At 39.0% G+C, this 13,236-nt stretch overlaps 1 protein-coding gene across 1 annotated transcript in view; it reads right to left on the reverse strand.

Moving 5' to 3' along the window:
• Nucleotides 1-2,943: 2,943 nt before the first annotated feature.
• Nucleotides 2,944-13,236, reverse strand: part of LOC128659849 (oocyte zinc finger protein XlCOF6-like) — a 71,739-nt gene continuing 61,446 nt past the window's right edge. Inside the window, exons 2-3 of the mRNA XM_053713426.1 lie at nucleotides 6,756-6,871; nucleotides 2,944-5,927 (exon numbers count right to left, since the gene is read on the reverse strand). Of these exons, the coding sequence (XP_053569401.1) occupies nucleotides 3,742-5,927; nucleotides 6,756-6,774 (2,205 nt within the window). The 5' untranslated portion in view covers nucleotides 6,775-6,871 and the 3' untranslated portion in view covers nucleotides 2,944-3,741. The remainder of the gene's footprint in view (nucleotides 5,928-6,755; nucleotides 6,872-13,236) is intronic.

The raw sequence follows: 13,236 nt of genomic DNA on the forward strand, positions 1-13,236 counted from the left end.
GTTTAGAATTTTGAGATCCAGGATTGGTCTGAAAGTTCCTTCTTTTTTGGGTACCACAAACAGGTTTGAGTAAAACCCCAGCCCTTTTTCCGCAATTGGAACTGGGTGGATCACTCCCATTGTATATAGGTCTTCTACACAGCGTAAGAACGCCTCTTTCTTTGTCGTGTCTGTAGACAGACGAGAAATATGGAACCTTCCCCTGGGAGGGGAGTCCTTGAATTCTAGAAGATATCCCTGGGTAACAATCTCTAAAGCCCAGGGATCGTGAACCTCTCTTGCCGAGGCCTGAGCGAAGAGAGAAAGTCTGCCCCCTACTAGATCCGGTCCCGGATCGGGGCTACCCCTTCATGCTGTCTTGGTAGCAGCTGCAGGCTTTTTGACCTGTTTACCCTTGTTCCAGCCCTGATAAGGCTTCCAGGTTGCCTTGGGCTGTGAAGCGTTACCCTCTTGCTTTGCAGCTGTAGAGGCTGAAGCGGGACCGCTTCTGAAATTACGAAAGGAACAAAAATTAGCTTTGTTTTTAGTCTTAAAAGGCTTGTCCTGGGGGAGAGCATGGCCCTTTCCCCCCGGTGATTTCTGAAATAATCTCTTTCATTTCTGGCCCGAAAAGGGTCTTTCCCTTGAAAGGGATATTTAACAATTTGGATTTTGACGACACATCGGCCGACCATGACTTAAGCCAAAGCGCTCTGCGCGCCATAATGGCGAAGCCTGAATTTTTTTGCCGCTAACTTAGCTAATTACAAAGCGGCATCTGTGATAAATGAATTAGCCAGCTTTAGAGCCTTAATTCTATCCATAATTTCGTCATATGAGGTCTCCGTCTGGAGCGACTCCTCCAGCGCCTCAAACCAGAAATCCGCTGCAGTAGTTACAGGAATAATGCAGGCAATAGGTTGGAGAAGAAAGCCTTGTTGAACAAAGATTTTCTTAAGTAAACCTAACTTTTTATCCTTAGGATCTTTAAAAACACAACTGTCTTCAATTGGTATGCTTGTGCATTTAGCAAGTGTCGAAACAGCCCCCTCTACCTTAGGGACCGTCTTGCCACGAGTCCCGCCTAGGGTCAGTTATGGGGAATATTTTCTTAAAAATAGGTGGGGGGACAAAAAGGGACACCTAATCTATCCCACTCCCTAGCAACACTATCCGCAACCCTCTTAGGGATCGGAAATGCACCAGTGTATACAGGAACCTCTAAGTACTTGTCCATTTTACACAACTTCTCTGGGACCACCATAGGGTCACAATCATCCAGAGTAGCTAATACCTCCCTGAGCAAAACGCGGAGGTGTTCCAATTTAAATTTAAATGCTAATGAATCTGACTCTGCCCGATGAGAAACCTTTCCTGAATCGGAAATTTCTCCCTCAGACATCAAATCCCTCACCTCCATTTCGTAGCGTTGTGAGGGTACATCAGATAAGGCTACCAAAGCTTCAGACTGCTCATAATCTGTTCTTAAAACAGAGCTATCACGCTTTGTAGGAAAAACTGGCAGTTTGGATAGAAAGGCCGCAAGGGAATTATCCATGACTGTCGCTAGTTGTTGCAATGTAATAAGCTCAGACGTACTAGGCATCGCTTGCGCGGGCGTAACTGGTTGTGACACATGGGGAGAGGTAGACGGACTATCCTTGTTACCTTCAGTCTGAGAATCATCTTGGGCCACATTTTTAAGTGCAACAATATGATCTTTAAAGTGTATAGACATATTAGTGCAATTGGGACACATTCTGAGAGGGGGTTCCATCATGGCTTCTAAACACAGTGAACAAGGATTTTCCTTAGTGTCAGACATGTTTAACAGACTAGTAGTATACACAAGCAGGCTTGGAAAACACTTTAATCAAATAAAAAACACAATTTGAAAAAAACGTTACTGTGCCTTTAAGAAATAAAAAGAGCACACAATTTTACAAAATGGTGAAAAATGCAGCAATCCTTTTGAAATTTTCACAGTATGTACCTAAGGCTCTAATATGATTGCACCACAATTTGCAGAACGATTAACCCCTTAATGCCCAAACCGGAGCAGTCTAAAGCCAGCAACCGGTTAACTAACTACAGCACCTTGCCACTGCTTACTGCTGTGGCCCTACCTGCCCTTAGGGATCAGATTTGGAGGAAAAAAAGCTTCTTTGAGGCCCTCAATCAGCAGCTGGACCTTCCATGTGAAGCAGCCTGAACTGTCTTTTCAATTCTAACTGCGCATCTGAGGCGCTAATTTAGGCCTCTCCCACTCCACTCCGGAGTTGTGAGGCCCACAAAAATCACTTCCAAGTGACTACATTTTTGCCATATGGATAATAACCCCAGAAAAACACTCCAAAGTGCATAAAAAAGTGTCTCTAACGAGTATTTCTTAAACAAATAATTGATTGCCCTGTAATAGTGTCAACCAGCCTAATTAGCCCTGTTATGTAAGCATTCAATTCTTTACTAAGTCTCAGAACATAGCTTACCCTCCCCACATGGGGATCTTGTCAGTCTTCTAGCATTATCTCAGTCTTGTCTAGAAATAAATGACTGAACATACCTCATTGCAGTCAAGCCTGCAAACTGTTCCCCTCAACTGAAGTTTTCTGGTACTCCTCAGTCCTGTGTGGGAACAGCAGTGGATTTTAGTTACAACATGCTAAAATCATTTTCCTCTCAGCAGAAATCTTCATCACTTTTCTGCTAGAGAGTAAATAGTACAAACCGGTACCATTTAAAAATAACAAACTTTTTATTGAAGATATAAAACTACAATTCTAACACCACATTCACTTTACCCTTCCGAGAGAGAAGCTAGTGCGTTAACGCGGCAAAGAGAATGACTGGGGGGTGGAGCTAGAGGGGGAGCTATATGGACAGCTCTGCTGTGTGCTCTCTTTGCCACTTCCAGTAGGAAAGGAGAATATCCCACAAGTAAGGATGAATCCGTGGACTGGATACACCTTGTAAGAGAAATCCAAATAAATAAACAAACAAAAGCAAAAGCAATAACAAATAGCGGTGGGTTAAATTAGTGAAGCAATTATCATATTCAATGCTATAAAATCACTACTAAAAAGTAAAATCAAAATTCAAATAGACAATTGGTTGTGACAAAATAAAAAATGTTGGTATTAAAAATCTTGAATTACAGCAAACAGATTTGTGTCTTTAAAAAGCTTGAATTTCAGCAAACAAGATTGTGCCTTTAAAAAGGGGGAAGTGTATAAACTTGAAGTGTCCCAAACGTAAATATAGTAAGCAATAATCCAAGGGTGGACATGAGATGTTATGTGAAGCTAGGTCTTAAAGATCCCAGCATCGAAGCTGTGTATCTGTGACAGCTCCTGGTTTCAGTGTAGAAGTGTTAGGACGAAAAAACGGATTTCAATCTTTGTCCTGAGTGTTCCTTCTGCCAAAGGAAAAATATACAATAGTGTAGACTGTATACAAATTATAAAGTGTATCAGAGTTATCCTTACCTAGTCAACGCGTTTCGGTCTCAATGACCTTTATCAAGAAAGCTTTGATATATTTCTGATTACTTGCTATCTTACCATTGACAACTAGGTGTCAAATATCAGAGCTAGAGGTCATTATTGAGTAGGCACTTAGTGTATTTTCCTTTGCTTCAATTTAGAAAGTTTGTCCTCATTAGGATAATTGTAAAAAGGTTTGTACACTGTGTAAATAAAGTTTGTGTGTAAATATTTGGTGTTTTGTGATACCCGATTTCAATAAAAACCTTTTCCCCACTTTCTAAACATGTGAAAGGTTTCTTGCCTTGTGAATCCTTTCATGACTTTTCAGATGACTCTTTCGTGTAAAACATTTTCCACACTCTGTACATGTGAACAGCTTTTCTCCTGTGTGAATCCTTTCATGAGTTTTCAGACTATTTATTTGTGTAAAACTTTTCCCACACTCTGTACATGTGAAACGTTTTTCTCCTGTGTGAATCCTTTCATGAGATTTCAGATGACTCATTTGTGTAAAACTTTTTCCACACTCTGTACATGTGATCAGCTTTTCTCCTGTGTGAATCATTTCATGAGTTTTCAGACTATTTATTTGTGTAAAACTTTTCCAACATTCTGTACATTTGAAAGGTTTTTCTCCTGTGTGAATCCTTTCATGAGTTTTCAGCTTACTAATGTACGTAAAACTTTTCCCACACTCTGTACATGTGAAAGGCTTTTCTCCGGTGTGAATCATTTCATGAGTTTTCAGATGATTTATTCGTGTAAAACTTTTCCCACACTCTGTACATTTGAAAGGTTTTTCTCCTGTGTGAATCCTTTCATGAGTTTTCAGCACACTAATGTACGTAAAACTTTTCCCACACTCTGTACATGTGAAAGGCTTTTCTCCTGTGTGAATCCTTTCATGAGTTTTCAGCTCACTAATGTACGTAAAACTTTCCCCACACTCTGTGCATGTGAAAGGCTTCTCTCCTGTGTGAATCCTTTCATGAGTTTTCAGATTATTTATTTGTGTAAAACTTTTTCCACACGCTGTACATGTGAAAGGCTTTTCTCCTGTGTGAATCATTTCATGAGTTTTCAGATGACACTTTACTGTAAAACTTTTCCCACACTCTGTACATGTGAAAGGCTTTTCTCCTGTGTGAATCCTTTCATGCTCTTTCAGATTACTCTTTTGTGTAAAACATTTTCCACACGCTGTACATGTGAAAGGCTTTTCTCCTGTGTGACTCCTTTTGTGAATATTCAGATTACTCTTTAATGTAAAACATTTTCCACACGCTGTACATGTGAAAGGCTTTTCTCCTGTGTGACTCCATGTATGATGTTTCAGAGTACTTTTTTCTGTAAAACATTTTCCGCACTCTGTACATGTGAAAGGCTTTTCTCCTGTGTGAATCCTTTCATGAGTTTTCAGACTACTCTTTATTGTAAAACATTTTCCACACTCTGTACATGTGAAAGGCTTTTCTCCTGTGTGAATCCATTCATGAGTTTTCAGCTCACTTTTTTTTGTAAAACATTTTCCACACTCTGTACATGTGAAAGGCTTTTCTCCTGTGTGACTCCATGTATGATGTTTCAGACTACTTTTTTCTGTAAAACATTTTCCACACTCTGTACATGTGAAAGGCTTTTCTCCTGTGTGAATCCTTTCATGGGTTTTCAGATCCCTCTTTTGTTTAAAACATTTTCCACACTCTGTACATGTGAAAGGCTTTTCTCCTGTGTGAATCATTTCATGAGTTTTCAGATTAATCTTATGTGTAAAACTTTTCCCACACTCTGTACATTTGAAATGCTTTTCTCCTATGTGACTCATTTCATGAGTTTTCAGTTTACTCTTTTGTGTAAAACTTTTCCCACACTCTGTACATGTGAAAGGCTTTTCTCCTGTGTGACTCCTTTCATGAATTTTCAGATTACTCTTTTGTGTAAAACATTTTCCACACTCTGTACATGTGAAAAGTTTCTCCCCTGTGTGGGTCTTTTTGTGACACTTAAGGCTTGCTTTAGATGTGAAACATCTCCCGCATTCTGTACATGTGTGAGGTTTCACAACTGTGTGGTGTTCAAGGAGATGCAAATTACATGTGAAGCTTTTCTCACATTCTGTACATTTGAATGGTTTCCTATTTGTATGAATAATTTGGCAAGACTTAAGACTTTCCCCTTCTTTCAAATGTTTTGAAAACTCAGTAAATGTGTGTGGTTTATCCTCTGGGATAATCATTTCACTAGAAAAGGCATAAATGTTGTCCTCTTGTTTGATGACTATATTACTCTCTGTACATAATGATTGCTGCCCAGTTCCTGCCAATTCTCCGTCTCCTTTAAATATCTGCTGTGAGTTCCCCAATGTTTGTGAATAGTCATTAGTGTCTAAGACTATTGGAGTTTGTGGTATCATTCTGATGCTTCCTGTAGTGAAGGATGGGTATGAACTATTCAAGTGATTATCTACATAAAAAGAAAAGGAATGAAGAAAATAAAGAAAGTTTATTCTTTAAAATGGATTCCAACGTCTTACACAAATTATATTATTTATTTACATTCCATAAAATGGCTTCTGTTTTGTATTTATTTTTATATTGATTAACCTGTAAATCACAAATTTAAACAAAGAAAGACAAATAATGTAAATATTTCTATATCATAATAAACTAAACCACTGATTACTGATTAAAACAATTTATAGCGCCCGATTAAATAACGTGCAGGTGGATAATGTTCTCAGCCAGGGAACAAGTACATATGTATTCTGGGCAAGATAGGTGGCATCTACCATCCTTATTTAACATTGCACAAGCAACTGCACATACAGCACTGCCCGGCTCATGCTCAACCAGTAGGGTGAGAATATGATGTCTTAATCATCACAGACTAATAATTAGTGTGAGATGTTTTGAAAGGCTAAAGGAGCAGTGATCTTATGATACTTCTTAGCTTGCAGTTGCAGTTGTTTAATTTATATAATCAGCCAAAAATGTATTAGTTTAATAAGACTCACTGTGGAATTAAGCACACAAATCAGTGGCGGTTCTGGGGTGGGGAACACTTACTGGTGGAGTTGTGGGTGTTCCACATATGGGAACAAGTACAGTTATGGGAGTTCTATGAGTTGGGTTAGGGCAGGGGAAGGTAGAGTTGCAGGTGATCTGAGAGCCGGTGTTGACAGAAATGTAATTAAAAGATGCAGATATAAATATAATAGTTTATACTTGTTTAATGAGGGATCTATTCTATTTTCCCAAAAATTAAAGCCAGCATAATATCTATGTTACTCACATAACACATATGAGTTCATGATGATAACAGGCTCCAATGTCTGTGCTCAGGAAGAAGGTTCCCTTATTTACTCCAGTTACATCAATACCTGATATCTCTCAGTGCTCTGGCCGTGTCTGTAAAGAGTATATTAAATGGTTTAGACAGATAATGATAAATAATGGTTCTGATTAAATGTACTTATGGTATAATTAAAGGCACACATAACAATTCATGTGATACAAATCAGCTGTTTAGGTTATTACATAAGTACTATTGATTCAGCACAAGCATTTAGCACAGTTAGCTCTGTGGATGTTACAGTTGCACATTAAATATTTAGCTTTCCAGAAATTTACAAGTACAGTATAAGCCCAGGAGTAGACAATCTATTTATGAGTGGGACAAACCACAACCTTACACATATATTATAATCATTTTTAATATCATTTATATCAAAGAGCAGCAGTTACACAAATGTTAAATAAGAGTTGTTTATATGTAATTTAAATCTAATACTACAGTATTGATATTGTACTTTCTACAGATCCTCACTGTCAGACATTTTGTATTTACTAAAAATAAAATGTGTAACAAAAACCACACACAAATAGTGATAATAATACAGACCAATATGTAGTACCGACCAATATGTAGTAATATATCCAACGTGAAAAGAGTCTTTAATGGAGACAGTACCACAAATACAAATAGTCCATATGATGTTCCTCAGAAGGAAGAGAAAGAAACACATCATAGCATAATACTGTGTAATCTTCACTCCCCAGATGTAAGGCAGACCCAGAATACTCACATTAGTTAGAGCTTCAACAGCTCAAGATAATCAGGTTTATTGTGCAGACCCCAGGCAGACTGGATACGGACACAGACAAATGCTTAAAGGGACACTGAACCCAACATTTTTCTTTCGTGATTCAGATAGAGCATGCAATTTTAAACACATTTCTAATTTACTCCTATTATGAAATTTTCTTCATTCTCTTGGTATCTTTAGTTGAAATGCAAGAATGTAAGTTTAGATGCCGGCCCATTTTTGGTGAACAACCAGGGTTGTTCTTGCTGATTGGTGGATAAATTCATCCACCAATAAAAAGGAAATTTATAATTACCTGATAAATGTATTTCTTTTTTGATACAATGAGTCCACGGAATTCATCCTTACTTGTGGGATTACGCCTCCTGGTCAGCAGGAGGAGGCAAAGAGCACAACAGCAGAGCTGTATAAATAGCTCCTCCATTCCCTCCCAACCCAGTCATTCGACCGAAGTTAGGAAGAGAAAGGAAAAGCCAAGGTGCAGAGGTGTCTGAAGTTTAACAAAAAAATGAATAACCTGTCTCATAGAACAGGGCGGGCCGTGGACTCATCGTATCGAAAAAGAAATACATTTATCAGGTAAGCATAAATTTCCTTTTCTTTTTCAAGATACAATGAGTTCACGGATTTCATCCTTACTTGTGGGATACAATACCAAAGCTATAGTACACAAATGAAACGTGAAGGACAAGACAGGATGGAAGGCACCACTGCTTGAAGAACATTTCTACCAAAAACAGGCTCAGCCGAAGCAAAGATATCACATTTGTAAAATTTAGAAAAAAATTGAAGAGAATACCAAGTCACAGCCTAGCAATCAGCTCAACTGAAATAATATGTTAGAATGTCCACAGGAAAGCAACAGCTCAACTGGAAGGAGCTGAAACTCTTTTAGGAGGCTGCTGTCCAGCAATCACATATGCAAAAACGGATAATACTCTTCAACCAAAAGGAAAGAAGAAGTCATAGCTTTCTGACCCTCACTTCTCTAGAAAAAATGTCAAACAGAAAGGACGATCGACGAAAGTCCGTAGTCGCTGAGAAAGAGAATCTATCTTTTTAAAAGACAGACTACGCCAAAACGTGTAGAAGACTTTCCTTCTGAGAGAAAAATTAGGACCCAAAGAAGGAACAACAAATTCCTAAATAAAAATGCTCATCTGAAACAAAGTTTAAGAAGAAAACCAAGATAAGCACATAACACAACCTTATCCAAATTAAAAATCAGGCAAGGCGAAGTAATGCTGAAATCTCAAACATTCTTCGAGCAGAAGAAATGGCAACAAGAAGTAAAACTTCCAAGATAACAACTTAATATCTATGGAATGCATAGGTTCAACAGAACCCCATGAAGAACTTTTAAAATCTAAATTCAAATTCCATGGAGGAGCAATTGGTTAAAACACAGGCCTGACTTGAATCAGAGCATTACAAAAGGATGGAACCTCTGGAACGTCTGCCAGACACTGGAGGAACAGATTAGAAAAAAGCAGAGATCTGACAATTAGGGAACTCACTGAAAAACCCTTTCCTAAAGAAAATACTAAATCCTGAGAATCCTAACTCTACTCCATGAGTAACCCTTGGATTCACACCAAGAAAGACATATATGCCCTATCTCATGGGCAATTTTCCTAGTCACAGGCTTACATGCCTGAAAAAAGGAACCTATGACCAAAACTAAGACACCTCACTGGCATAGGATCAAATGTCCAATCTCCAAGCAATCAGCCTCAAAGAAACTGGACTTGGATTGAAGAAGGGACCCTGATAAAAAGGCCTTCCTCAACAGAAACGTCCAAGATTGCCGAGATGACATGTTCACCAGATCGGCATACCAAATCCTGCAAGACCATGCGGAAGCGAGAAGAATCACTGACGCCTTCTTCCTATTTGATTCGAACAATCACCCGGCAAAAAAAATGCAAACGGGGGAAACAGACATTCTAGGCTGAAGGACCAAGAACTGCCAAGGCAGTTATCAGCTCAGACCGGAGGCCCTGGACCTGGGCCCATAGTTCAAAAAACTAGGCAGGCTGATAAGATGCCATGAGATCCAACTCCAGCCGACCCCATTTTAAAAACAGGTTGGAAAATACTCCCGGACAGAGTTCCCACTCTCCCGATGAAAAATATGACTACTCAGAAAATCCATTTTCCAGGTGTCCACCCCTGGGATATGGAACGCTGACAGATAGCAAGAAAGAACTGGGCCGAAGCCAACTGAGGCCAGACCAGAAGAGCCTTGAAGCTCGCTCTAAGTTGCATGAAGTCTATAAAAACAACAGACTCCGCTAGAGTCCACACTCTGGGAAGTCAAGTTCAAAATCATTGTCCCTGAGATAGGTGATCCAGAGACAATCATTATATAAAAAAGTCCCTTGTCTCCTGATCTAGAGTTATTGGAGAAGACAAGTTTGCATAACCTCCGTTCCATTGCCTGAATATGCTTAACTGCATAGGTCTGAGGTGGAACGAACAAACGGAAATTTAAGCGACACAAGGCGCTGCTCAATTAATCAACTTCAGAAGGATGAAAGGTTGAGTGGACCTCACCGGGGATTGACCCTGCAACCCTCAAATCGCTACAGAGCTCAGCCATAGTGCCTTATCATGCTGAGCCATCTGCCCGGCTAAGGTCCATTACCGTCACCATTAGCCCGAATACCTCAATGTACTGAGCCACTGAAGGCAAGAAATGGACTGAAGGGCTGGACCAGAAATGCCTAGATATCCTGATCTCAATCAGAAAAATCTTCATTGATATGGAATACATCATGATTCCCAAGAAAGCTAGCCTTCGGCTTGGGACTAAGGAACACTTCCAAAATCACCTTTCACCCGTGAGCTCATGGGAAGTATAACAACATTCGTGTAAATCTTGATTGCTGTAAGAATGACGCCTGGACTAGTGATATTAGCCAGATAGGGCGCCATTGCAATGCCCCGTAACTGAAGCACCGCCAACAGCGATCCCAGAGTCTCCAAAGAACTTGGAACTATGGCAAGACCAAATATGAGAACTGGAACAACCACTCCCAGGTCTAAGAGATTTCCTACGCAGAATAAAGACGACTCTCCGTTTGTTTGATTCTCAGACAATCTTGAAATCAGAAACTGCCTCTGAGAGGAAAACATTTGAGCTCGAAACCAGACTTGTACGAAAACAGAAAGTCAGTCCCCTACAAGATCCAATCCAGGACCGGGGCAGGTTCCCCATGCTGTCTTTGATTCAACAGCAGGTAATGTGTTTACCAAAATCTTGGTCTTAAAACATATTCCACAAAACAAGACTCTAACCATAAGAATAGAAAAAAAGCCGGAACAGAGTCACCTATGTTCCCAGTTTGATAACTGGAAGAGAAGAAACTGAGAAAAAAAGGAATTAGTCAATTGAAAGATTTATCTCGTCCTGGATTTTATCCAGGGAAAGTACTGACTAATAACATCATACAACACATCAAACCAATATGCTGTCACATCAGTGACGGTAAAAAAGTACACAGATGGTTGTCATAGAAAAAAAAAACCTGGATTGTGTCCCATTACTAAATGTTATCCCTAGGAGTATCGTCTAAGGGTATAGAAGTTTTCGTAGTAATAATTGAAACTACTCCTTCCCCCCTAAGGAATGTCGTCCAGCCTCCTAGCTGATACGTCTATAGGAAACAGTCTTTGAAGTAAACGCAGGGCACTGCATGTGGGCCAAAACATTTCTGTGAAAAATTTGTGGCCATCGTTAACAGACTCTCAGACAGCAATGGTCGTAGAGGGAGTTGGTTCAAGAATAAAAAATAAAATGGAGAAATCATTCCATAGGAAACGATACAGATCCTTAACCTGAAAAGTAACTTTATCCTTGTGTGTGTTTGTTTCATCTTCAGTCACAAGAGATGAACTAACAAAGGAACAGCTGAAAGTCATTTATTATAATGTACCCCGAACAAAACGTTACTGTCACTTTATAAATATGATAGTATGTATGTATATACTGGGCACCTGTAAAGCGCAGCCAAGCACCCGTAAGGGTCTCAAGGCGCTGCTAATATTATCGACCACTGAAATCGATCCTGCAACCCTTGGGTTGCTACAGAGTTAAGCCCCAGTGTCTTAGCATTTGTTGAGCTATCTGACCGGCTATACTCATTTATGTGTGTTTTTATACCATCCTAAGTCACAAAGGATGACATAACAAGAAACAGTTACAATTCTTTTAATAAAATTTTCACACAAAAAATTGTACTGTCTCTTTAAATTATAAAAGAGCATCTTATTTCTGTCATGCAGAAACAGACCAATATGAATAACAATATTGCTGTAACTAGACATTGCTAAGGACATCAAAGCAATGTCTATGCAAGAAACCGCAGAGCACTGCCTGTGGGTGAGCAATAATTGCGGACACTATAAGTAGAAAAATGCGGAAAGCATTGACCAGTGTCACCAGACTTCTAACAGTCACTTTAGAAGGAGTATATAAAATAAAAATCAACACAAGCAAATATGTTACTATCACTTTAAATTTTAAAAGTGTAACATTTTTCCTTTTTTTTTTTTAAATCAAAGTTTTTTATTGAGGCAATATCAAAGATACAAAACATCAAACAGTATACAATCAGCAGCTTGTTATAGAACATAACATATGTTATTAATAAGACATTGGCTGTAAATGCGAAGTACAACTTTTACATTCTGAATTTACCTCTTTTCTATTTCGTTTCCTATGTCATAACATAAAGATAATAATGAAAGAATGAAAGAATTTAAACAACCCTGGTAAGTTATACTTCCTATAGGATGATACGTTTATTATAATAGAGGTGTATTTATTTTTGAAGGATTGACAAATTATAGGGAATCAAAACAAGTTGCTCCTATTAAATACAAGACTAAGAGCAACTTATGACAAAATAATGTTTGTAGCGGATTAATACCGCTTATTTATCCACCTAATATAAGAGTGGATTATAGCTATGAGAGCGGGGGGGACGGAGTTATAGATTCAATTAGAGTTTACAAACTTTCCAGGCTGTCATCATTAAAGCTGAACTCTATATATACTCTTACGTAGAGACCTGTTCAAATATCCTGGGTTTTTGTGTATAATACGGGTCAGATTACACTCTGGAACAATTATTCTCATAGCAAAGTATCAGGATGTATGTAACATGAAATATGAGGTAGATAATATGAAACATAGTATAAAACGAGATATAAAGGGCTTCTAGAGGGACTCCTCTCCTGGGGAGGTGCCATCTACCGGCGACAAGGGAAAAGGGAGTAGGGGTATGACCCGTAGGCAACAAGTACCGACGGGAAAGGGAGGAGAGGAGTCACTTCTGTATTAGTTACGTATAATGCCAATTCCACTGGCCCGGCCGCAACCAGCAGAACAAGCCTAGATTGGTTTACCGAACCCTTCTAAGTAAACATACATTATCCATGTATACTGCTACATCCTGACTCACAATTAGGGTGTCTAAAGCAAACTTACCAACCTAGAATGTTTAGAAAGTATAACCCTGACAAATGTCAATGATATACTAAGAAAAGGTTACCTATCTGGAGCAAGCTTATGTTATGGAATAGTAGCCCTATTGAAGTGCATTTAAATGTAATCTTTAAATTAGGCTTATTGGGCATATTATGCTGACTCCCTGCGTAGGT

The sequence above is a fragment of the Bombina bombina genome, chromosome 5 (assembly GCF_027579735.1).
Source record: "Bombina bombina isolate aBomBom1 chromosome 5, aBomBom1.pri, whole genome shotgun sequence".
Lineage (NCBI taxonomy): Eukaryota > Metazoa > Chordata > Amphibia > Anura > Bombinatoridae > Bombina > Bombina bombina.